We start from the raw sequence: 25986 nt of genomic DNA, 5'->3' as shown, positions 1-25986 counted from the left end.
GGCCGCAACTGGAGTACTGTGTGCAGTTCTGGTCACCACATTATAGGATGGATGTGATTGCACTGGGGAGGGTGCAGAGGAGATTTACCAGGATGCTGCCTGGGCTGGAGGGTCTGAGCTATGAGGAAAGGTTGGATAGGCTGGGGTTGTTTTCCTTGGAGCAACGAAGGTTGAGAGGCGACCTGATAGAGGTGCATAAGATTGAGGGGCATAGATAGGGTGGACAGGAAGGCAATTTTTCCATTAGTAGGAGGGTCAATAACCAGGGGGCATAGATTTAAGGTAAGAGGTAGAAGGCTAAGACAGGAGTTTGAGGAGAAATTTGTTCACCCAGAGGGTGGTGGGAGTCTGGAACTCTGCCTGACGGGGTGGTTGAGTCAGAAACTCCTGTAACACTTGTGAAATATTTAGATATTCGCTTGCATTGCCATAGCCTCCAGGGCTATGGGCCAAGCGCAGAGAAATTGGATTAGTGTAGTCAGATCTTTGTTGACTGGTGTGTACACGATGGGCCGAATGGCCTCTGTTCTGTAGATTTCCGAATCTGAGTCCACCTAAAAATGAGGTGCGAACTTGGTGAAGCGAAAACACAAGACTACATGCGTGTTAAACAGCATAAGTTGCATGCGATAGAGTTGAGTGATCCCCCAACCAACGAAGTAGATCAAAGCTCTATGGTCCTGCCACACCTAGTTGTGATTGATGATGAATAATTGGACAACTAATGGGAGGAGGTGACAGTTTCACATGCATTTTCACCTGCAGTGGCAGTGAGTGCAAAAGATAGGGCTGAAGTGTTTAAAACAATCTTCACACAGCGATGTTGAGTAGATGCTCCATCTTGACCACCCCCTGAGGTCCCCATCACCACAGATGCTGGTCTTCAACCAATTTGATTCACTTTTTATATCAAGAAAGAGCTCAGTGCACAGCAGTAACTTGCCAAGGCTTCTTTGCCAATACCTACCAAACTGACGATCACTACCCCCTAGGAGAACAAGGGCATCAGATGTATGGAAACGTCACTGTCGCTAAGTTCCCTCAAGTCACCATCCTGATGTTGAAGTATGCTATCTTTTTTTCAGCGTTACTGGATCAAAATCCTGGAACACCCAACCTAACAACATTGTGTGAATTCTAGAAGGCAGCTCACCACCACCTTGTGGGGAATTCAAAATAGGCAATAAATGTTGGCCTTGCCAGCAACGCTCATATCCGCGTAAATAAAAAATAAAATGACAGGTTCTCATTGTAAAGAAACAAGGCTAATAGGATACAAGAATGTTGTATTGTCAAACAGGTTTATTTTTGAGCGCTCCCCATTATGGTAATTTGTGCTCGCATTACAAAAACTGCTGCTCTTTTCTGACTGCTTTGATAATTTCCACAATCAAGCAATTCTGTACCGAATAAAGGTTTTTTCTTTGTAGGGAAATGTGTTTTATTGTGTTCCTTTATTATGATAAAACCACATGAATAGCAGATTTGGTATTGCTTGGAAACTATGGTTCATGGCAAGTTGATTAACATGCATTAATGCATAGATTATAGAAAATGCCGACTGTTCTGCGGCAGTAAGAGCTATGAATAATTATAATGACCTTTTAACGTGAAATTGTCCCATTTTTCAGGCAAAAGTACTTAGTGCAACGAGAATATCTGCAGTTTCTGGTTTTGGTATTTTTCAATATAAAATACTTGCTCTCCTTCAGTACCTACCATACTGTCAATAGGAGGCATATGCATGTACTGTAATTTTTTTAAGTCTATATATTTAATTCATACACAGGATTACCTGCAGAGGATATACAGCATAGATGCAGGATATTATGTCCAATCAGTCCATGCAGGGATTTGTACTCCACTTGAATCTCAGCCCATCTTTTCTCATACAAATCTACCTTTTTTAACCATCTTTTCCCTTCCCCCTCAAATACTATAGATACATTTAAGTTTACCCTTAAATGCATCTATAGTATTTGCTTCAACCACTTCCTGTGGCAGTGAGTTCCACATTCTCCTCCACACTTTGGAAAAATAATTTTCTTATTGAATTCCCTCTTGGCTTTCTTGGTGACTGCCTTTTATTAGCCTTCAGTAATGCTGTTCCCCACAAGAGGAAACATTCTTTCCATATCTACAGTATCAAAACCATTCATAAATTTAAAGACCTCCATTAGGTCACCTGTCAGCCTTTTTTCATGAGAGAAGAGAGGATCCAGCCCGTCAATCCTTTCCTGCTATGTATAGCCAGGAATAAAGTAATTAGTTTACTTGCATATTTCATACTGTATGTTAATAAGCTTTGCTTTTCTATTTAACAAGGCTGGTTTTATCATAAACTATTAAGTTTGTTGTGTATTGAAAGAAGCCTGGTTAAAGTCTCTTTTATTCTGGGTAACAGTAGTGAAGAAACTGGCCATTTTGGTGAGTGAATCAAACTTTTAAATTAATGGTACGACCTGTGGAGTAGTGGGGCTAGTCAAACTGCAGAATCCTGTCGCAACAACCCCCAGTGTTGGAAGTAAAGCCTTAGGCCCAAGTCAAATCCTCTGCTATTCCATTCCTCTCCGCTTTTCTCTTCTTGGAAAGTCTTCTCAAAGCTCACCCTTGCAACCAACCTTTCAATCATCACCACCTCATTCCCTCTTTCTGGTTTGCCAACCACTTTCTTTTTGCCTACATGCAAAGTACATTGGGACTTCATAACAATCATATGCCAGTAAATGCAAATTATTCTGGATGCTAACTACACACGGTTAAGCTAAGTACCTATGGAAGGTGTATCTGTGTCTCCACAAATTAAAAATTGGCAGACTATTATACCAAAGCCACTGTGGTTCCCTGTCAATTGAAAGGCTAGTGAAGGATCACTTTGCTCGTCAGGCTTAGTGCTTGGGATTATCTTGTCCAAAAAATGGTACCATTTCCTCTCATCAGATTCTTAAAGAAAAGATGTCACTAAAGTGACTGCACTAAACAAGTCTGGTGCTTCAGTTTTGTAGATATGAAATTAAATAATCAAATAAACAAAATAGTAAAATATTTTACAGGCACATCTATAAAAAATTACTCACTTTCTCTCTCTCTCTCTCACACACACACATACACACACACATATACGCATGCACAAACAAACATTCACATATCAAAAAAAAGAATAAAAATAGAGAAATTCTGATCAAGGTTAAAACTCAATGGTTCAAGGGAAAAGGAAAGATGATGGAGTCCTTGAAATGGCATCAGGTTATGCGGCTGGTGTCTCAGTGCTGATCTGCGAAACAATCGATGACTCTTGCACTGCTTTTCAGGTGGACTCTAGGAACACCTGTAGGTGCTCATTTCCAGCATGTTGAGCAACTGAGAAGCATCTTACATTCACTTCTGGTTGTGGACGTGTCCTGCATTGCAAAAAGATTGCGATCTTCCTTCACAAGCAATTGGTGGTTCTCCTCAAAGCAAAGCCAACTTTTAAACACCGTTCCAGGCATGATATTTCTTTCCAGAGCCATAAACTACCATGTGACCTCTTGACCCTTTTTTTACACAGTCCACCAGGGTCAAGTGGTTCCCAGCTTCTTTACAACAGTTTAATTACCTTTTCTTGTAAATGGATGTCTCATCCAAGGAAAGCAATCTTGAGTTCTTGAATTGACCCTTTGAGGAACAGTGTCTTTTAAAACACATTCTCCCAGAATGTTCTTAGTCCTTGAAGATGAATCATTTTCTGTGATTAAAGTGTTTATCACAGGGTGAACGGAATATAGGAAGTGCACAAATTAAGGGAACTCAGTATGATGCAGAAACGGGCTGTTTCATCCAACCTCTCGACATTGGTGTTTACCCTCCAAGTGAGCATATAGTTTTATTCTGCCCTTTCAACCCTTCCTTTCACTCATATATCCAGTCTATTCTTGAACATTGACATAGTTTGCTTCAACTACTAACCCTGCAGCTGAATTCTGCATTCTTTCAACTCTTTATGTGAAGAGCTTTCTCTTGCCCTTTTCTAAATCTATTTAATCCTGCATCTATGGTCTTCTACTTGACACCCAATCTTGACTATTTTATGCTCGACTTTCCTCACGCACACTCTCGACCCTTTCTCCAGTGGCATGGAACATAAGATAAGAAACAGGAGCAGGAGTAGGCTATTCGGCGCCTCAAGCCTGCCCTGCCATTCAATAAGATCATGGCTGATCTGCCCCAGGCCTCAACTCCTCTTTCGTGTTAGCACTTCATAACCCTCAACTCCCCGATATTTCAAAAATCTATCTACCTCCTCTTCAAATACTTTCAGTGATCTAGTCTTCACAACTCTCTGGGGTAGAGAATTCCAGACATTCATTGCCCTTGAGAGAAGAAATTCCTTTGCATCTTAGTTTTAAATGAGTGCCTCCTTATTCTGTAACTATGTCCCCTAGTTCGAGGTTCCCCCACTAGTGGAAGCATCTTCTCAACACCTACTCTGTCAACCCCCTCAGAATCTCGTATGCTTCAATAAGACCACCCCTCATTCTTCTAAACTCTAGTGAGTAAAGGCCTAACCTGGTTAACCATTCTTGATAAGTCAACCCCTTCATCCAAGGAATCAGCCTAGTGAATCTCTTTTGAACTGCCTCCAATGCCTGCATATCCTTCCTTAAATATGAGGACCAGAACTGCACACCGTACTCCAGGTGCGGCCTCACTAACACCCTGCACAGTTGTAACAAGACTTCCCTATTTTTAAACTCCAATCCCCTAGCAATACAGGCCAAAATTCCATTTGCTGCCTTAAATACGTGCTGCACCTGCATGCTAATTTTTTGTGTTTCATGCACAAGAGCACCCAGATCCCTCTGTGCTGCACTTTTTTGGAGACACTCTGCATTTAAATAATAGTCTGCCGTTTGATTCTTCCTACCAAATTGCATGACCTCACACTTTGCTACATTAAACTCCATCTGCCAAGTTTTTGCCCACTCACTCAACCTGTCTATATCCCCTAGCAGATTCCTTCTGCCCTCACCACAACATGCCCTCCCGCCTATTTTTGTATCAGCAAATTTGGATACATTACACTCTGCCCCCTCCGAGTCATATTGTAAATAATTGAGGCCCTAGGACTGATCCTTGTAGCTCTCCACTAGTTATGTGTTTCCAACCTGAAAAAAATCCATTAACCCCGGCTCTCTGTCTTCTGTGTGTAAACCAATCCTCAATCCATGCTAATACATTACCCCAATACCGCGAGCTCCTATCTTGTGCAATAACGTTTTACGCGGCACCTTATCGAATGCCTTCTGGAAATCCAAATACACTACACCCACCAGTTCCCCTTTATCAACCCTGCTTGTTATGTCCTCAAAGAGCTCTAGCAAATTTGTCAAACATGATTTCCCTTTCACAAAACCATTTTGACTCTGTTTGATTGCATTAAGCTTTTCTAAATGTCCTGCTATTTCTTCCTTAATAATGGGTTCTATTATTTTCCCAATGACCGATGTTAGGCTGACTGGCCTATAGTTTCCTGCTTTTTGTCTCCCTTCATTCTTGAACAGGGGTGTCACATTAACGGTTTTCTAATCTGCTGGGACCCTTCCAGAATGCAGTAAGTTCTGAAATATTTCGATCAATGCCTCCACTATTTCTGCAGCCACATCTTATAAAACCCTTGGATGCAGGCCATCAGGCCCTGGCAACTTTTCTGCCTTTAGCCCCATTAGTTTGTCAAATACTTTGTCCCTTGTGATAGAGACTGTTACAAGATCTTTCCTCCCTTAGCTCCTTGCTTACCTGATATCTTTGGGATGTTTATTGTGTCCTCCACCGTGAAGACCAATGCAAAAAATTGATTTAAATTATGTGCCATTTCCCTGTTCCCTGTTACCAATTCTCCAGTTGCATCCTCCAAGGGCCCCACGCTCACTTTAGCTACTCTCTTTCCTTTTATATACCCATAGAAGCTCTTGCTGTTTGTTTTAATATTTCTTGCCAATTTACTTGCAGAATCAATTTTCTCCCTCTTTATTTTGTTGCTGTCACTTATTTGCTGTAATAATCCCCAACTCATTTGGTTACTGTATGTGCCTCAAAATATATTTGTGAAGATTTGATATTCAAATTGGAGCATGCTATGACTTGGAATCTTTCAAGCCAGCAAATGTAAAAATTAAAAAAAGGAGGGAGGGAGATAACAGCGAATTACAGACCGGTTAGCCTAACAGTAGTAGGGAAAATGCTAGAGTCTGTTATAAAGGATGTGATAACAGGACACTTAGAAAATATCAACGGGATTAGACAAAGTCAGCATGGATTTATGGAAGGGGAATAATGTTTGACAAACCTACTGGAGTTCTTTGAGGACTTAGAGCAGAGTAGATAAGGGAGAACCAATGGATGTGGTGTATTTGGATTTTCAGAAAGCTTTTGATAAGTATGTAAAGTTAAGGCACATGAGGTTGGGGGGTAAGTAATGAGTAATGTATTGGCATGGATTGAGGATTGGTTAGCAGACAGGAAACTGCAGGAATAAATGAGTCTTTTTCGGAGTGGCAGGTGTTGACTAGTGGGGTACCGCAGGGATCAGCGCTTGGTCCCAGCTATTCACAATGTATGTCAATGATTTGGATGAGGGAACCAAATATAATATTTCCAAGTTTGCTGATGACACAAAACTTGGTGGAAATGTGAGTGATGATGAGCGTGTTAAGAGGCTTCATGGTGATTTTGACAGGTTGACTGAGTGGGCGAATACATGGCAGGTACAGTATAATGTGGATAAGTGTGAAGTTATCCACTTTGGAAGGAAAAATAGAATGGCAGAGTATTATTTAAATGGCAATAGATTGGGAAATGTTGATGTACAAAGGGACCTGGGTGCCCTTATACACCAGTCACTGAAAGCAAGTATGCAAGTGCAGCAAGCAGTTAAGAAGGCAAATGGTATGTTGGCCTTCATTGCGAGAGGACTTGAGTACAGGAGCAAGGATGTCTTACTGCAGCTGTACAGGGCCTTGGTGAGACCAAACCTGGAATATTAGAACCATAGAAAAGTTACAGCACAGAAGGAGGCCATTCGGCGCATCTTGTCAGGCCAGCCCGAGGATATCCAGGTGCCCTTTCTAATCCCACCTTCCTGCAGTTTTGGCCTGCTTACCTAAGAGGATATACTTGACATAGAGGGAGTGCAGCGAAGGTTCACCAGACTCATCCTTGAACCATTGTAGTCCACCTGATGTACATACAACTACAGTGCAGTTAGGACAGGAGTTCCAGGAGTTTGACCCAGCGACAATGAAGGAACAGCGATATAGTTTCAAGTCACGAAGGTTTGTGGCTTGGAGGGGAACCTTCAGGTCCCCATGTGTCTGCTGCCCTTGTCCTTCTTGTTGGTAGTGTGTGGTTTTGGAAGGTGCTATTAACTTCAATTTTGTTAGGGCTCCTTGATGTCAAAGGCAGTTGCTTTCACTTAACTGCTACAATTCAGCTCTTTTGCCCGTGATTGGACCAAGGTTGAAATGAGATCTGGAGCGAAGAGCCCTGGCGGACCAAAAACTGAGCATCTGAGAACAGGTTAATGCTGTGTAAGTATCATTTGATAGCACAGTTGATGACATCTTCCATCACTCTTCTGATATTTGAGAATAGAGTGATGGGGTGGTATAGGTTGGACTGTGTTTGCCCTGCTTTTGGCAAATAACTGCAGTGCATATTGTATAAGGTACACACTGCTTTGGTGGGTGAGGGAACAAATATTTACGGTAATGAGTGGAGTGCTGATCAAATGGGCTACTTTGTCTTGGATGGCATCGAGCTTCTAGAGTGTTGTTGGAGCTGTAAACATCCAGGCAAGTGGGGAGTATTCCATCGCACTCCTGATGTGTGCCCTGTAGATAGTGGACAGGCATTAGGGAGTCAGAAGGTGAGTTAGATCACAGAATTCCCTACCTCTGAAGAGTCTTATTGGACTCAAAAAAATTAATTCTGTTTCTCTCTCCACAGATGCTGCCAGACTTGTTGAGTTTTTCCAGCACTTTGCTTTTAATTCCCAACCTCTGACCTCAATGGTAACCTGCAAGATGTTGATGGTGGGGGATTCAGTATTGGTAATGCCATTTAATGTCAAGGGGAAATGGTTAGATTCTTGTTGTAGATGTGTGACATGAATGTTACTTTCCACGTACCAGTGTTGTCCAGATCTTAGTGTATGTGGGTACAGATTGCTTGAATATCTGAGGAATTTAAAATGGTGCTGAACATGTGCAATCACCAGTGAACATCCGCATTTCTGACCTTATGGTGGACGGAAGGTCATTGAAACAGCTGAAGATGGCTGGGCTTAGGGCACTACAGTAAAGAATACCTGCAGTGATGTCCTGGGGCTGAAGTGATTGGCCTCCAACAGCCATGACCACCTTTCTTTGTGCTGGTTATGACTCCAATCTGCGGAAAGTTTCCTTCACCCTGTTCCCATTAACTTCAATTTTGTTAGGGCTCCTTGATGTCAAAGGCAGTTGCTTTCGCTTAACTATTACAATTCAGCTCTTTTGTCTGTGATTGGACCAAGGCTGAAATGAGATCTGGAGCCAAGAGCCTTGGCAGACCAAAAACTGAGCATCTGTGAGCAGGTTAATGCTGTGTCAGTATCATTTGATAGGACAGTTGACAACATCTTCCATCACCCTTCTGATATTTGAGAATAGAGTGATGGGGTGGTAATAGGCTGGACTGTATTTGCCCTGCTTTTTGTTGACAGGGCATCCCTGGCATTTTTTCAAATTGTTGGGTAGATGCAGATGTTGTATCTGTACTGGAACATCTTGGCTAGAGGCGCCACTAGCTCTGGAGCACCATTCTTAAGTACTACAGCCAGGATGTTATCAGAGTCCATAGCCTTTGCCATATCCAGTGGGAAGGGCCTGGCGTTCTGGCTGTGACTGCCAGGTTCTGTCCCTGGCATGGTCTGCTGCACTCTTCATTGAACCAGGGCTAATTCCCCAGCTTGATGGTGTTCGTGGAGTGGGGGGATATGCTGAGCCGCGAGGCTACAGATTGTGGGTGAATGCAATTTTGTGGCTGCCAATGGGTCTCATGGATGCCCAGTTTTCAACGGGTGGCTCTGAATCCACCCCGTTTAACACAGCGGTTGTGCTACACAGCACGAATGGTATCAGCGTAAAGATGGGATTTTGTCTCCACAAGGACTGTGTGGCAGTCACTCTTACCAATTTTGACATGAACAGATGCATCCGTGACAAGTAGGTTGATGAGGGCATGTTCAAGTAGGTTTTTCACTCTTGTTGATTCTCTCAGTATCTGCCGGAGACCCAGACTGCCAGATATCACCTTCAGGACTCAGCGTCGTTACTGACCATGCTGACTATCAAGCTACTTGACGGTGGATATTGATGTGCCCCCCTCCCCCTGACAAACTGAGAGAAATTTCTGTGCGCTTGCTACCCTCAGTCCACCTTTCAAGTGGTGTTCCCACATGGAGGAGTACTGGGGTGGGGCAGGGGGGAGGCCGGGGGGGTGTTGAGTGGCACACTAAGTAGTAATCAGAGAAAGGTTTCCTAGCCCATATTTGGCCTGATGCCATGAGACTTCATGGGATCTTGAGTCATTATTGACCCCTGGGGCCAGTCCCTCTTGATTGTAAGCCACTTTGCCGCCACCTCTGATGGGCCTGTTTTACAATGGGATAAGGCCTACCCAGGGTTAGTGATGGAGGAGTCTGGGGCATTGACTGTAAGGTATGATTTGGTGAGCATGTATATATTGCTTGTATAGTCTGTGGGGCTGCTCTCCCAACTTTGGCACAAGCCTCTAGATATTAGAAAGGATCCTGTTATGATCTAGTTGCCAGGCTGCAGGGTGTCCAAGGCTGGGAACTAAATATTCAAGGATATTTGACATTTAGGGAGGACAGTCAAAAAGGAAAGGGTAGTGCTGATTATAAGGGGTGAGATCAGTACATTAGTGAAAAGAGGATCTTGGATCAGAAGAACGGGATGTGGTCTCTGTTTGGCTGGAGCCAAGAAACTGCAAGGGACAGCAAACATTGATAGGAGTTGTTTATAGGCCACCTATAAACCAGTTGTTTATAGTGGTGGTAATGTCGGGCACAGTATCAGTCATGAAATTAAAGGTGCATGTAACAAGGGGTAATACAGTAATAGTGGGAAACTTTCAAACTACATATAGACCGGATAAATCTAATTAGCTCTAATGCTGTGGAGGATGAATTCCTGGAATGTTTAAGAGATGGTTTTCGAGAGCAGCATGTTGAGAAACCAACTGGGAAACAGGCTATTTTAGAATAATATTATGCAATCAATGAGGGCTAATTAATAATCTTGTTGTAAAAGAACCCTTAGTGAAGAGTGACCATAATATCATAGAATTTTATATTAAGTTTGAAAACAGTGTAGTTCAATCCAAAACTGGGGTCTTAAATCTAAGCAAAGGAAACTATGAAGGTATGAACTGAGTGGCTTGCTAGGCTATTTCAGAGAACAGTTGAGATTCAGCCTCCTTGCTGTGTGGGTCTGGAGTCATATTTAGGACAGACCAGGTAAGGACAGTAAATTTCCTTCCATGAAGGACATTAGTGAATCAGGTGGCTTTTTATAGCAATCAGTTATTTTCATCATCATTATTGATCTTAGCTTTTTATTCCAGATTTATTAGTTAATTTGAACTTGTCTCTGATCAGTCCCCTGATAATGTCAAATTTACAACCTCCATGATCGTGCCCTGTTCATCTTTAACTGTTGTGAATCTTGTTTTCTTGTTTGCACCTTCTTCCACTGATCTGCCCTTTATCCTATCATTATCAGCATTTTCCACTGCAGAAATGCTTTGTTTGAAAGGTCACATGAATGTCAAAATCACCATGTTGTGCAATCATACAAAAGGCACTGTTCCACAAACTCTGCGTGCTATTATCAGCATTTTTAGTATTGTATTTAAGGTTTTATTTGGCAGGGATAATTCATGAATAAAGTGGTTGTGTCATTATCATTTATTTGCTTCATTATTATTTGTCTAGTTATAGCCTTCATTGAGAACAATTTTTTTTGCTTGTTACAGTGCTATATCAGAAGAAGAAAAGTCCTCATTGCGTGCAGGGCTCATTGCAAATTTTAATGAACCAGTGAATCAGGTTGGTGATATGATTTCACGTGGATTCCTACCTGTTAATTCTGTAAGACAATTTTTTGCCCTCCTGTGGAAGAAATCACCATGCTATTTTGTCAACATTAAAGCAAGGATGAAAATTGTGATAAATAGCATTAAAACAGTAGTGTTGATAATGAATGCCTCATTCTGCCAAACCAGAAATAATGTGAATTTAATTACTATAATGGTGCAACTAGATTCTTAAATGGTGACTTTCCTTGACTCTAAATACATTTGCGTGTCTTTACAAATGTGTTCACAAAAATGCTTAAATCAAAATATCTTGTAGAAGCTGAACTTATATTTTTTTGCCAATCGGTATTCAAATAGTGAGTAATTCTGTCTTTTTGCAATAATACAAATTTTACTGGGTTTATAACTAATTAAAAAATCTTACCTGGAGACATTATAAATTAGCCCTAAACTACTTACAAAGTCCTGAACTGCTAATGAAAGGGACAGTAGCAATGTGGATACAAAATTGGCTGAAAATAGGAATCAGAGAGTAGTTGTAGACAGAGGAGGGCTTGTAGTGGAGTTCCCCAGAGGCCGGTATTGGGACCCTTGCTTTTCCTGATATATATTAAGGATCTAGGTCTTGGTATGCAGGGGACAATTTACGAATCTTGGGAGTGTTGTGAACTGTGAGCAGGATGGTGTGGAACTCCGAGAGGACAGACAAGTTGGTGGAGTGGGCAGAGAGGTGGCAGATGAAATTCAATGCAGAGAAGTGTGAGGTGATGCATTTTGGTAGGAAGAACATGGACAGACGATATAAAGTAAGTGGTGAAATTTTGAAGGGGTGCTGCAGGGGCAGAAAGACCTGGATGTATGTGTGCATAGATCATTGAAAATGGCAGGACAGGTGTAGAGAGTAATTAGTAAGTGTATAGTATCCTGGGCTTTATTAATAGGGGCATAGAGTACAAGAGCAGGGAGGTCATGCTGAATTTATATAAGGCATGTTAGACCTCAGCTGGAGCACTGTGTACAGTTCTGGGCGCCTCATTATAGGAAGGATGTGAGCACATTAGAAAGAGCGCAGAAGAGGTTTACAAGAATGGTTTCAGGGATGAGAAACTTCAGCTATGAGGATAGATTGGAGGTGTTGGGATTGTTCTCCTTGGAGAGAAGAGGGCTAAGAGGAGATTTGATAGAGGTGTTCAAATCATGAAGGTCTGGACAGAGTAGATAGGGGGAAGCTGTTCCCACTCATGAAAGGACCAAGAACGAGAGGGCACAGATTTAAAGTGATTTGCAAAAGAAGCAAATGTGACATGAGAAAAAACTTTTTCACACGAGTGGTTCGGGTCTGGAATGCACTGGAAGTGTGGTGAAGGCAGGTTCAATCGAGGCATTCAAGAGGGAATTAGATGATTATTTAAATTGCAGGGGTACAGGAAAAGGCAGGGCAATGTTACTAGGTCATAATACTCATTTGGAGAGCCGGTGCAGACACAGTGGGCTGAATGGCCTCCTGTGCCATTAAAAATAATTCCATGATTCTGTTCTTTTTCTGATTCCTTGGGAAGCTACAATCAAGATGTCTGTTTGCATGTATATATTTCTGTGTTTGTGTTAATGCAAAACAAATATATATGATTAAATAACTAGTTACACATTTAGCATGCAATATGTCACGTGATCATTTCATTATGTATTGCTTTGTAGGGAGACACTGGCAGTTGAAAAATGAAGTAGCTGTGAGGTCATGTTCACTTTGTCTATTTGTAGCCATTGTGGCCCCTTGATGCTGCCATCCAAACATTTTGGACGTTGATAGTACAAAAACCTACTTGCTGGTGGTACTAATAAATGACCAGATAATCATTTAATTGAGAAGAATTGTGACCAGGACACAATCTTTTGCTCTTTACATATTTCCATGGGGTTCTTCACATGCAACCAATTATGGAGATGAGGTCTTGATATCATAGCTTATCAATGCATAACCAGAGTTCTTTTGACAGTTTTCACTTTGTGGTCCAGCTGTCACTTATATGTATTTCTTGGTGAACTCCAGTATAATCTCGAACATCCTCATTCAGATTACTCCTCTGCATATTTTTAGTCAGAGTTCAGTGTGAGTTTTCTGTGTTCTTCAGAACAAAAATGCAGTTTTCCATCTATTTGATTTTAAGGTTTGTAGAACAGAGACATTACTTTTTCAATAATCTTTACTCATTGGATGACCCAGCGTTGATTAAAAATGAGTGCAGACCCATGAAAGTGATTGGTACCTCGTGTGTCTATGCATTTCTGATTTGATGAAATCTTTTGTTCATAACCTAAAACAATAAAATCAACTATTTGCTGATAAGTGAAATTAGGCAAAAATTTTCTTTTAAATCTGAAAGCTGATGATTTCTCAAAACTATATATTTGTTTTGAAGAACATAACATCAGTGTTTTCTTCTGCATTTCTTTTATAGACTATTCAATGATTTAACCTGCTTGTTGTTTATGTCTTTACAGATTGCAACTCAAATTGGGGTACTGATTGCCAAGGTTGCCAGGTTAGATTGCCCTCGGTACTGGCCAGAGCTAATTCCCACACTGTTGGAATCTGTTAAAGTGCAGGATGATCTCCGTCAACACAGAGCATTGCTTGCCTTTTATCACGTCACTAAGACTCTTTCATCCAAAAAACTGGTAGCAGATAAGAAGCTGTTTCAAGATGTAAGTACTTTTAAATGTTCAGTGAAAAATGCTTGTCTTCATCTAATGCTCTTCATGTAAAAGAGCAGTTCTTGGCAGTTGAAGGTAGAGGGAGTCTGAGTTTTTCAGACAAATACATGGTTGAAGAGAGGGTTTATGGGATGCATTAGAAGGAAGGAGGGAAGGTAGCACAGCAAAATGATTTTGGGTGAAAATTTAAGAATTCCACAACATGGATAGGAATTTGATTTAAAAAATATAGAGTGGTGAATGAATGTCTTTAGATTGGTGGGATATGACTAGGGGAGGTAGCGTTGTGGAGATGGTGGCGTAGTGACATTATCACTATACTAGTAATCATTGAGCCCCAGGCTGGGTTCAAATCCCATCATGGCAGCTGGTGGAATTCAATTTCAATTAGTAAATCTGGAATATAAAGCTAGTAATGGTGATCATGAAACTATCATCAATTGTTGTAAAATACCGATCTGTTTCACTAATGCCCTTTAGGGAAGGAAATCTGCTATCCTTACCTGACCAGACTGATGTCAATTGGTTGACTTCTAATTGCTCTCTGAAATCGCCTAGCAAGCCACTCAGTTCAAAGGCAACTTGGGATGGGCAGCAAATGCTGGATTTGTCAAGGATACCACATCCCATGAAAGAATAAATAAAAACAGTGGTTTTATGTTAGTGCTAGTATTTTTTTCCAATATATGTAAATGGTTGGGAATTGAATGCAGGGAACACGATCAAAATTTGCAGACAGCACAAAAATCGAGCATGTTTGGCTGAAAAGGAACGCAAGACTGTTTTGGAGGGTGGAACTTTTAGATTGGACAGGTCGATTTTAGTTGAAATTTAATCTAATTGAATGTGAAGTCATCCTTTTAGGTGCAAGACTAAGCAAAGGAGAAGTACACTGAATGATAAAACTTTAAAATGTGTGGAGGAGAGATTTGGGTATTCTGATGAATCCTGACAAATGGCGAGTTTTTTTGGAACAGAAAGCATTTGGGATCCTTGAGTTGATGAATGGGCTATTTGTACAGAAATAATGCTAAGTCTACACAAATTATTAGTGAGGCGGCAGTTGAAATATTCAGTTATGGATGGTTAATGTTGAGAGTGCAATGGAGTTTCACTAAGGGACAAGAAACTTTAGTTATAAGGAGAGATCAAAGAAACTTTACAGAGTTTATTGGTTTTATCAATCGAGACATCGAGTGCAAAAGCAAGGAAGTTATTCTAAACCTTTGTAAATCACTGCAAAAGCCTCACTTAAGTATTGTGTTCAATTCTGAGCACTACATTGCAAAAAGGATACCAAGGTCTTGAAGATGGTGCAAAGAAGATTTATCAGGGGTTTGGACTCAAGTTATATAAAGTGGGTAGAGCATCTGGGATTGTTCTTCTTAAAGCAGAGACGGATAAAGGGAGATTTAATATAGGTCTTCAACATAGAGGGATTTTGATGGAGGAAATAAGGAAAAACCACTTCCACTATTGGGAATAAAAACAAAAAAAAACCAAAAAACTACTGCGGATGCTGGAAATTCAAAACAAAAACAGAATTACCTGGAAAAACGCAGCAGGTCTGGCGGCATCGGCGGAGAAGAAAAGAGTTGAAGTTTCGAGTCCTCATAAAAGAAGCCTTGACTTTGTTTATCACGGCAGAGAAAGAGAGAAGTGAAGAGAAGGCTCGAAGACCAAAAGAGCAGAAATCATTTTGTGCGCTCTGCCAGCCAGATCTGAACATGAAAGTATATTCTGCTCTCCACCCTGCTCTCTTGCCCACATGTCTGTCCTTGGCTTGCTGCATTGTTCCAGTGAAGCCCAACGCAAACTGGAGGAACAGCACCTCATCTTCCGACTAGGCACTTTACAGTCTTCCGGACTGAATATTGAATTCAACAACTTTAGATCTTGAACTCCCTCCTCCATCCCCACCCCCTTTCCGTTTCTTCCCCCTCCCTTTTGTTTTTTTCCAATAATTTATATAGATTTTTCTTTTCCCACCTATTTCCATTATTTTTAAATCTATACCTGTAATGCCCTGTCAGTCTTTCCACCCCACCCCCACTAGAGCTGTACCTTGAGTGTCCTGCCATCCATTCTTAATTAGCACATTCTCTTAGATAATATCACCACCTTTAACACCTCTTTGTTCCTTTGTCTGTGACATCTTTTGATTATCTGCTCCTATCACTGCTTGCTTGTCCCTACAACCACCCCCAGCCCCCCAAACTTCTCTCCCACCCCACCCCCCCAAACTTCTCTCTCTCTCTCTCTCTCTCTCCCCCCCCCACCTTAAACCAGCTTATATTTCACCCCTCTCCTAATTTTACTCAGTTCTGTTGAAGGGTCATGAGGACTCGAAACGTCAACTCTTTTCTTCTCCGCCGATGCTGCCAGACCTGCTGAGTTTTTCCAGGTAATTCTGTTTTTGTCCACTATTGGGAAGATGGGTAAACAAAGGGCATGGATCTAAAACAAGTGATAAGGGCACTCAGTAGAGCACACACCTCTGCTGCCCTGTGTTAACTTAATGTTATTACAGTTACGGAGTTCTGGCTTTTCTCTGCATGGTTGATGCTCATAACTACAGAGCTGAAACAAATTAATTTTTTCAGAGCGCCCATCTCAATGAAGTGGCTTCAGGCTAATCCACATCCATCAACCAGCTCTGAAAACCCTGCTCACATTTTGACAGCTGTGATGAATCCCACCACAGCAACTGGGACAGTTCACAGCATTCTAAAGCAATGAACGACATTCTAAGTAAACAGCCCACTGCATTTAAAAAAAAAAAGTCAAATCTCCCTATCTCTCGACGTTGATGGATTCTTTGAAAAATTCCAGGATGCGGATCCGCAGCTTTGCCAAAAACTAATCATTTCTATTATCGGCCATACACTATCTGTGTTTTGTTGAAATTACTGATTAGTTTTTGAGATATAATGCTTATAGACAGACTAACAGTAGCAAAAACATTACCTTCAGTGACAAAGGTATTGAATGGCAAAAGAACAGGGGAGATGAGATTTTCTTTAAACCGTTTTAATCCAGCCCCCTTTGGATGAAGGCTAAAATTCCATTAGATGTTTAATTTTTGTTTGTCATTTTTTATTTTTATACATCTTTGTTGTTCCATGGTTGCTAGTTTCTCACCATTTATACAATACGCTGATCAGTTTATTTTATGTAAAAAAAAAGGATGACCTCATTTCCTCCCATAAAAACATTTGAAATAGGAGCAGGAGTAGGCCATTTGACCATTTGAGCCTGCTGCACCATTCAATAAGATCTGTTTGTGGAATTAAATCCACATTCCTGCCTGCCCTCCATAATCCTTGACATCATTTTAGATCAAAAATCTAACTCAGTCTTGAATATATTCAATGACCCAGCTTCTGGAGTAGAGGATTCCAAAGATTAACAACTCAGAAGAAACTCCCCTTCTCCATCTTAATGAATGTTCACTTATTTTTAAACTATGCCCTCTATTTCTAGATTCCACAACAGAGGGAGCATTCTCTCAGCATCTACCCTGTCAACCCCCATCAGAATCTTATCTTTCAATAAGATCACCTCTTATTCTTCTAAACTAAGGCCTAATGTGCTCAATCTTTCCTCATAAGACAACCCGTTTATCTCAGGAATCAACCTAATGCACCTTCTCTTAACTGCCTGCAATGCAAGTGTACCCCTCCTTAAGTAAGGAGACCAATACACAGTTCTCTAGGTGAGTTCTTAAATGCCCTGTACAGTTGTAGCAAGACTTCCCTCTATATATATATATATATATATATATATACCCCATACCCCTGGCAATAAAGGCTAACATTCTGTTTGCTGCCTTAATACTTGCTGTACCAGTATGCTACCTTTTTGTGATTCATGTTCGAGGGCACCTGGATCCCTCTGGAGTCTGTCTCTATTTAAAGAATATTCTACTTTTCTATTCGTCCTGCCAAAGTGGACAACAACACATTTTCCCACACTATACTCCATCTGCCAAATTTTTTCCCATTCACCGAACCTATATATACCCCTTTGCAGACTTGTGCCCGCCTCTCAACTTGCCACCTTAGCTATTTTTGGAGCCAAATTTGCTGATGATACAATGTGTTTGGTCCCTTTATCCAAGTAATTAATATAGATTGTAAATAGTTGATGACCCTGCACTGATCCCTGTGGCACCCCCACTAGTCACAATTTGCCAACCCGAAAATGACCCATTTATCCCATCTGCTTCCTGTTAGTCAGCCAATCCTCTATCCATGCTAATATGTTACTCCCAACATCATGAGCTCCTAACTTGTGTAATAATCGTTTATGGTTTATGTGGCATCTTATTGAATAATTTTTGGAAATCCAAATACATTAAATCTACTGGTTCCCCTTTATTCACCTTGCTTATTAGATCCTCAAAGAACTCTAATAAACTTGTCAAACTTAATTTCCCTTTCATAAAACCTTGTTGACTCTGCCTGATCATATTGTGGTTTTCTAAATGCCCTGCTACATGCTTAATAATGGATTTCAGCTTTTTCCCAGTGACAGATGTTATGCTAACTGGTCTATAGTTTCCTGCCTTCTCTCTCCCACCTTTCTTTAATAGAAATGTTACATTTATTGTGTTCCAATCATCTGAGGACTTTTTCAGAATCTTGGGAATTTTGGAAGATTATAAGCAATACATTGAACTCCATTTGCCACAGTTTCCCCTTTGCTCAGCCTATCAGTGTCCCTTGGAAAATTTCTGCTCGCATCTACACTGCCTACTGTGCCATCTAATTTGGTATGGTCAGCAAACTTGGATGTATGTTTCTCTATTCCTCATCGAAGTTCTCTATTTCTTCCATGTCTTCTGTTGTTTATTAATGAGGCAAATGGTGTCTGAAAAGCCTAGTCTCCAAATTATCCACTAGTCCAAGCAATGCCTGATTTGATGCTAGGTGAATGTCCCATCATAAAATCTGTTATAGTGCCAAAAATAATGTGGGACATGAAGCATCCTTGCCTGACACCAGTTATTACATCAAATCAGTAAGATAATTCACCTGTTTATGCGCTGCGTTTCTTGTTACAGAATCTATGCTGATGGCTTTCCTTGGTAACCCATAAGCCTTGAAAATCTAATAGTAAATATCCGTTGACACTGTCGAACGCCTTTTGCAGATCAATGAAATTCAGCACCTGTGATAATTGTCATTCTTTGCTTTGGTCCATGAACAGAGTAGATAGGGAAGTACTGCTCCCATTGGAGGAAGGTCATGAACCAGAGGACATTGAATAAAGCTGAATGGCAAATGAACCAAGGGTGATATGGTATAAACTTACGCAGCAAGTGGTTAGGATCTGGAATGAGCTTCCTGAGAATGTGTTAGAGGCAGATTCAATCATGGTTTTCGAAAGAAAGTTAGATAAGCACCTTAATAGAAAAAAATTGCAGGGAAAAGGTGAGGGAATGGAATTAGCTGAGTTACTCTTGCAGAGAGCTGGCATAGGTAAGATGGGCAGAACAGCCTCCATCTGTGCTTCAACTATTCTATACGAACATAAGAACGAGTAGGAGTAGGCCAACCTGCCATTTAATAAGATCACGGCTGATCTGATAGTAACCTGAAACCTGCATCCCACCTATCCCGGGTAATCTATCACCCCCTTGCTTACCAAGAATCTATCCACTTCTGCCTTAAAAATATTCAAAGACTCTGCTTCCACCACCCTCTCAGGAAGAGAGTTCCAGAGACTTACGACCCTCTGAGTGAAAAAAATTTGCCTCGTTTCTGTTTTAAATGGGCAACCCCTTATTTTTAAACAGCGACCCTTAGTTCTAGATTCTTCCACAAGAGAAAACATCCTCTGCTCATCCACCCTGCCGAGACCCCCTCAGGATCTTATATGTTTCAATGAAGTCGCCTCATACACTTCTAAACTCCAGCGGATACAAACCGAGCCTATCCAACCTTTCCTCATAAGACAACCCACCCATCCCAGGTATTAGTCTGGTAAACTTTCTCTGAACTGCTTCCAACGTATTTACATGCTTCCCGAAATAAGGTGACCAAGACTGTATACAGTACTCCAAATGTGGTCTCACTAGTGCTCTGTACAACTGAAGCATAAACTCCCTACTTTTGTATTCAATTGCCCTCGCAATAAATGAAAACATTCTATTAGCTGTCCTAATTACTTCCTGTACTTGCATACTAGCCTTTTGTGATTCATGTGCTAGGACACCCAGATCTCTCTGTACCTCAGAGCTCTGCAATCTCTCACCATTTAGATAATATGACCCTCTTTTATTCTTCCTGCCAAAATGGACAATTTCATATTTTCCCACATTATACTCCATTTACCAGTCCTTTGCCCACTCACTTAACTTATCTATATCTATTTTTAGCCTCCTGATGCCCTCCTCACAACTTACTTTCTTAGCTATCTTTGTGTCATCAGCAAATTTGGCAACCATCCCTTCAATCCATTCATCTAAGTCATTTATATAAATTGTCAACAGTTGAGGTCCCAGCACTGATCCCTGTGGCACACCATTCGTTGCACCTTGCCAATCAGAAAAGACCCATCTATGCCCACTCTCTGCTTTCTGTTAGCCAGTCAATCTTCTTTCCATGCCAATATGTTACCCCCTATACCATGAGCTTTTATTTTCCGCAATAACCTTTGATGTGGCACTTTATCAAATGTCTTCTGGAAATCTAAGTACAGTACATTCACCAGTTCCCCTTTATCCACAACATATGTTACTTCCTCAAATAACTCCAATAAGTTGGTTAAACATGATTCCTCTTTCACAAAACCATGTTGACTTTGCCTGATGATTTTGAGCTTATCCAAGTGCCCTAGTATAACTTCTTTAATAATAGCATCTAACATTTTCCCTACGACAGATGTTAAGCTAACTGGATTGTAGTTTCCCACTTTCTGTCTCCCTCCCTCTTTGAATAATGGGGTTACATTTGCTATCTTCCAATCTAATGGGACCTTCCCCGAATCTAAGGAATTTTGGAAAAATGAAGTCAACGCACCAACTATTTCACTAGAAACTTCTTTTAAGACCCTAGGATGAAGTCCATCAGGACCCAGGCTCTTGTCAGTCCGCAGTTCCAACAATTTACTCAGTACCACTTACTTCTCTGGTGACTGTAATTTTCCTGACTTCCTTCCCCACTTCCATTTCCTGGTTTTTGTGGCTTCTGGGGTGTTACTTGTGTCCTCTATAGTGAAAACTGATGCAAAATACCTGTTCAATTCATCTGCCACCCCTTTGTTTTTCATCAGCAATTCTCCAGACTTACTTTCTATAGGACCAATGCTCACTTTGTTAACTATCTTTTTTTCCTTTTTTAAATATTTATAATAACTCTTACTATCTGTTTTTATATTCCTGCCTAGCTTTCTCTCATACTCTTAATTTTTCCCTCCTTATTAGTTTTTTAGGCATTCTTTGCTGTTTCTTATATTCTGTTCAATCTCCTGACCTATGATTTATATGATGAGTGCAAAATTTGTTCTGGCAAAAACTGGTTTGTTCTGCAGGGCCTGCCATTAATGACCTCCATAATTCTGTTGAGGAAAATGGTACAACAGTTAGTCAGGGACAAAGAGTAACCCAATGCAGTGTCAGTACCACTTACTTCTCTGGTGACTATAATTTTCCTGACTTCCTTCCCCACTTCCATTTCCTGGTTTTTGCGGCTTCTGGGGTGTTACTTGTATCCTCTATAGTGAAAACTGATGCAAAATACCTGTTCAATTCATCTGCCACCCCTTTGTTTTTCATCAGCAGTTGTCAGTTGTTATAATCACTTCTGTCCTAGGGGAATTTTGACAATGATTTCTTTTGTCTAACCTCTCGGTATTACTTCATGATGTGCAGGTAAAATCATAATTTGAACACTAACAAGTAATTTTCCTGCAAATTGAATAAGCAATGATTTTGACAGTATTCAAAACTGAGAAGGAACATTAATCTTCTGTGATTCATTGTCATTGAATAAAAGATTAATAATGTTGGTCTTCAATCTGAACTGTGTACTGATTCTGTGATGACTGTTCTTTGACAGACCTACTAAAACAATAATATTGAAAAATATGTTTTCACTAGGTCTACAGTGTTTGAAGAGCAGCATAAATTTTACCTCTTAAATATGTACAGAATTGTGTAATCCTCCTCCTGGTTTAAATGGGAAAGACTCCTTGAATTACTTCTGCAATATAAGGACACAACAGTGGCAATTGTAAATTAAGTAGGAAAATATTTCACACTCTGCAGTGCTTTTCGTTTTGATGCAGCAATAACAGTTGGATCTTAATTTTGAGTGGAATATCTGTTTCAATCATCTATATTCAGAGGAGGCTAACATAATCTGTGTTCCAGTCCTCCTCCAGAAATGACTGCCACTGCTGTTCTTGTACTGCAGAAGCAATTCAACAAATATTCCCCATTTGGAAAGGATCGGACACCTCTTTTATGGCTCCTCTTGTGTTTCAGTCAAACCTAAACTTTGCTCTTGTGTTGTCTCATTCCTTCTAAGTTATAAATATTGTCTCTTTCCTAGATCCTCATTGTACTGCGAGCATGGCTCATTGTATAATTAAAAAAATTCTTTCCTGGGATGTGGGCAAGCCTGGCTAGGACAGCATTTATTGTCCATCCCTAAGTGCCCTCTTGAAGGTGGTGGTGGCCACTGCCGTGAACCAGTGCAGTCCATGTGGTACACCCCAGTGCTGTTAAGAAGGCAGTTCCAGAATCTTGACCCAGTGACAGTAAAGGATCAGCGGCGATATAGTTCCAAGTCAGGATACTGTGGAGGAGGGGAACTTGCAGATGGTGGTGTTCCCATGCACCTGCTGCCCTTGTCCTTCTAGATGGTAGAGGCTGTGGGTTTGGAAGTTGCAGTGGACGGAGCCTTGGTGAGATGCTGCAGTGCATCTTGCAGATGGTACACATTGCTGCCACTGTGTTAGTGGTGGAGGGAGTGAATGGTTAAGGTGGTGGGTGGGGTGTCAGGATGGAGTGTCAGCCAAGCAGGTTGCTTTGTCCTGGATGGTGTCAAGCTCCTTGAGTGTTGATGGATCTGCACTCATCCAGGCAAGTGGAGAGTATTCAATCACCCTCCAGCCTTGTGGATGGTGGGCAGGCTTGAGGTGAGTTACCCTCTGCAAAATTCCCAGCCTCTGACCTGCAATTGTAGCTGCAGTATTTATATTGGTGATTTGCTTCAGTCTCTGGTCAATGGTAACCCCAAGATGTTGAAAGTGAGGGATTCAGTGATGGTAATGCCATTGAATGTCAAAGAGAGAAGGCTGGATTCTCTCTAGCTGGAGACGGTCATTGAATGCCTGGCACTTGTTTGGCGCAAATGTTTCTTTCCATTTATCAGCCCAACTCTAAATGTTGTCCAGACCTTGCTGCATATGGGCATGGACTGCTTCAGTATGGTACTGAACATTGTGGAATCATCAGCCAACATCCCCACTTCTGACCTCAGGGTGGAGGGAAAGTCATTGATGAAACAGATGAAGAGGGTTGGGCCTAGGACACTGCCCTGAGGAACTCTAGCAGTGATGCCTTGGAACTGAAGTGATTGACCTTCAATAACCACAACCATCTTCCTTTCTGCTAGGCATGACTCCAATCAGTGGAGAGTTTTCCCCCTGATTTCCATTGGCTCCAATTTTACCAGAGCTTCTTGATGCCACACTTGGTCAACTGTTGCCTTGGTGTCAAGGGCAGTCACTTGCATCTCACCTTGAAGTCAGCCCTTTTTGTCCATGTTTAAACCAAGGCTGTAATGAGGTCAGGAGCTGAGTGGCCCTTGCGGAACCCAAATCTGATAATCAGTGAGATGGTTATTGCTGAGTAAGCGCCTCTTAATAGCACTGTTGACAACACTTTCCATCACTTTGATGACCGGGAGTAGAATGATGGGGTGGTAATTGTCTAGGCTAGATTTGCCCTGCTTTTTGTGTACAGGGCACATCTGGGCAATTGTCCACATTGAATGCCTTTGTTGTAGCTATACTGGAACAGCTTCATTAAGTGAGTGGCTTGTTCTGGAGCACAAGTCTTCAGTACTATTGCCGGAATGTTGTCAAGGCCCATAACCTTTGCGGTATTCAGTGCCTTCAGCTGTTTTTTGATGTCGTATGGAGGGAATTGAATTGGCAAAAGATTGGCACCTGTGACGCTGGGACCTCAGGAGTAGGCCATGATGGATCATCTACTTGTTACTTCTTGCTTAAGATGGTTGCAAATGCTTCTTTTGCACTGATGTGCTGGGTTCATTGAGAATGTGAATAATTGTGGAGCCTCCTCCTTCAGTTAGTTGCTTAATTGTCCACCAACATTCACGTAGCAGGACTGCAGAGCTTCAATCTGATCTGTTGGCTGTGGGATCACTTGGCTCTATCGCATGCTGGGTTCATTGTTTGGCATGCATGTAGTCCTGTGCTGCAGCTTCACCAGATTGACACCTCTATTGTTAGGTATGCCTGGCGCTGCTCCTGGTATGCCCTCCTGCACTCTTCATTGAACCAGGGTTGATTCCCTTGCTTGATGATAATGGTAGAGTGGGAGATATGCCGGGTGATGAGGTTACAGATTGTGGTTGTATAAAATCCTGCTGGTTGTATAAAATCCTGCTGCTGGTGGCCCACAGCACCTTATGGATGCTCAGTTTTGAGTTGCAAGACCTGTTTGAAATCTATCCCATTTAGCACGTTGCTAGTGCCACACAGCACAGTGGAGGTTATCCTCAATATGAAGACCAGACTTAGCCTCCACAAGCACAAGGTGGCCACACCTACCAACACTGTCATGGACAGATGCATCGACGATAGGTAGATTGGTGGGGACGAGGTTAAGTATGTTTTTCTCCCTTGTTGGTTCTCTCACCATCTGCTGCAGATCCAGTCTAGTGGCACGTCCTTTAGATCTGGGCCAGCTCAGTCAGTATTGGTGCTACCAAGCTACTCTCGGTAATGGACATTGAAGTCCCCTACGCAGAGTACATTTTGTACCCTTGCCATACTCAGTGCTGCTTTAGTATTTGACCTGATGCCATGAGACTTCGTGGGGTCCAGATTCAATGTTGAGGACTCGGTCATCTGCCTCTGATGGCCTCTGTGCCGCCATCTCTGATGGGATGGTGATGTTAGTGCCTGGGACGTTATGGTTCTGAGAGTGTGACTACTAGTCTGTTGCTTGACTACTTGTGGGACAGCTCTCCAAATTTTGGCACAGGCCCCCTGATACTGAGCAGGAATTTTGTTTTTATGGCATTCTCGGGATGTGGACTTCATTGGCTGGGCTAGCATTTTATTGCCTATCCTTAGTTGCCCTTGAGAAGGTGGTGGTGAGCTGAATTCTTGAACTGCTGCATCCCATATGGTGTAGGTACACCCACACTGCTGATAGGAAGGGAGTTCCAGGATTTTGACCCAGCGGCAGTGAAGGAACGGCGATATATATCCAAGTTAGGATGGTGAGCACCTTGGAGGGGAACTTCCAGGTGGTGGTGTTCCCATCTATCTGCTGCCCTTGCCCTTCTAGTTGGTAGTGGTAGTGGGTTTGGAAGGTGCTGTCTGAGGAGCCTTGGTGAATTCCTGTAGTGCATCTTGTAGATGGTACACACTGCTGCTACTGTGCGTCAGTGGTGGAGGGAGTGAATGTTTGTGGATGTGGTGCCAATCAAGCGGGCTGCTTTGTCCTGGACAGTGTCAAACTTCTTGAATGTTGTGGGAGCTGCACTCATCCAGGCAAGTAGGGAGTATTCCATCACCTGACTTTGCACCTCGTAGATGGTGGACAGGCTTTGGGGAATCAGGAGGTGAGTTACTCGTCGCAGGATTGCTAGTCTCTGACCTGCTCTTGTAGCCACAGTATTTATATGGCTAGCCCAGTTCAGTTTCTGGTCAATGGTAACCCCCAGAATGTTGATAGTGGGGGATTCAGTGATGCTAGTGCCATTGAACGTCAAGGGGAGATGTTGGGATTTTCTCTTGTTAGAGATAGCCATTGCCTGACACTTGTGTGGTGCGAATGTTACTTGCTACTTGCCGGTGTTGTTGCTGTACTGGAACAGTTTGGCTAGGGGCGCGACAAGATCTGGAGCACAAGTCTTCAGCACT

At 41.8% G+C, this 25986-nt stretch overlaps 1 protein-coding gene across 4 annotated transcripts in view; it reads left to right on the top strand.

Moving 5' to 3' along the window:
- ipo11 (importin 11) overlaps positions 1–25986 on the top strand; it is a 712707-nt gene that overhangs the window by 84241 nt on the left and 602480 nt on the right. For all 4 annotated transcript variants that reach the window (XM_078549030.1, XM_078549021.1, XM_078549038.1 and 1 more), the window contains 2 exons: positions 11077–11149; positions 13642–13845. In XM_078549030.1, coding sequence (XP_078405156.1) covers positions 11077–11149; positions 13642–13845 — 277 coding nt within the window. The remainder of the gene's footprint in view (positions 1–11076; positions 11150–13641; positions 13846–25986) is intronic.

This window comes from Cetorhinus maximus, chromosome 1, assembly GCF_964194155.1.
Source record: "Cetorhinus maximus chromosome 1, sCetMax3.hap1.1, whole genome shotgun sequence".
In the NCBI taxonomy this organism is placed as follows: domain Eukaryota; kingdom Metazoa; phylum Chordata; class Chondrichthyes; order Lamniformes; family Cetorhinidae; genus Cetorhinus; species Cetorhinus maximus.
This window is presented reverse-complemented; position numbering and strand designations above follow the sequence as displayed.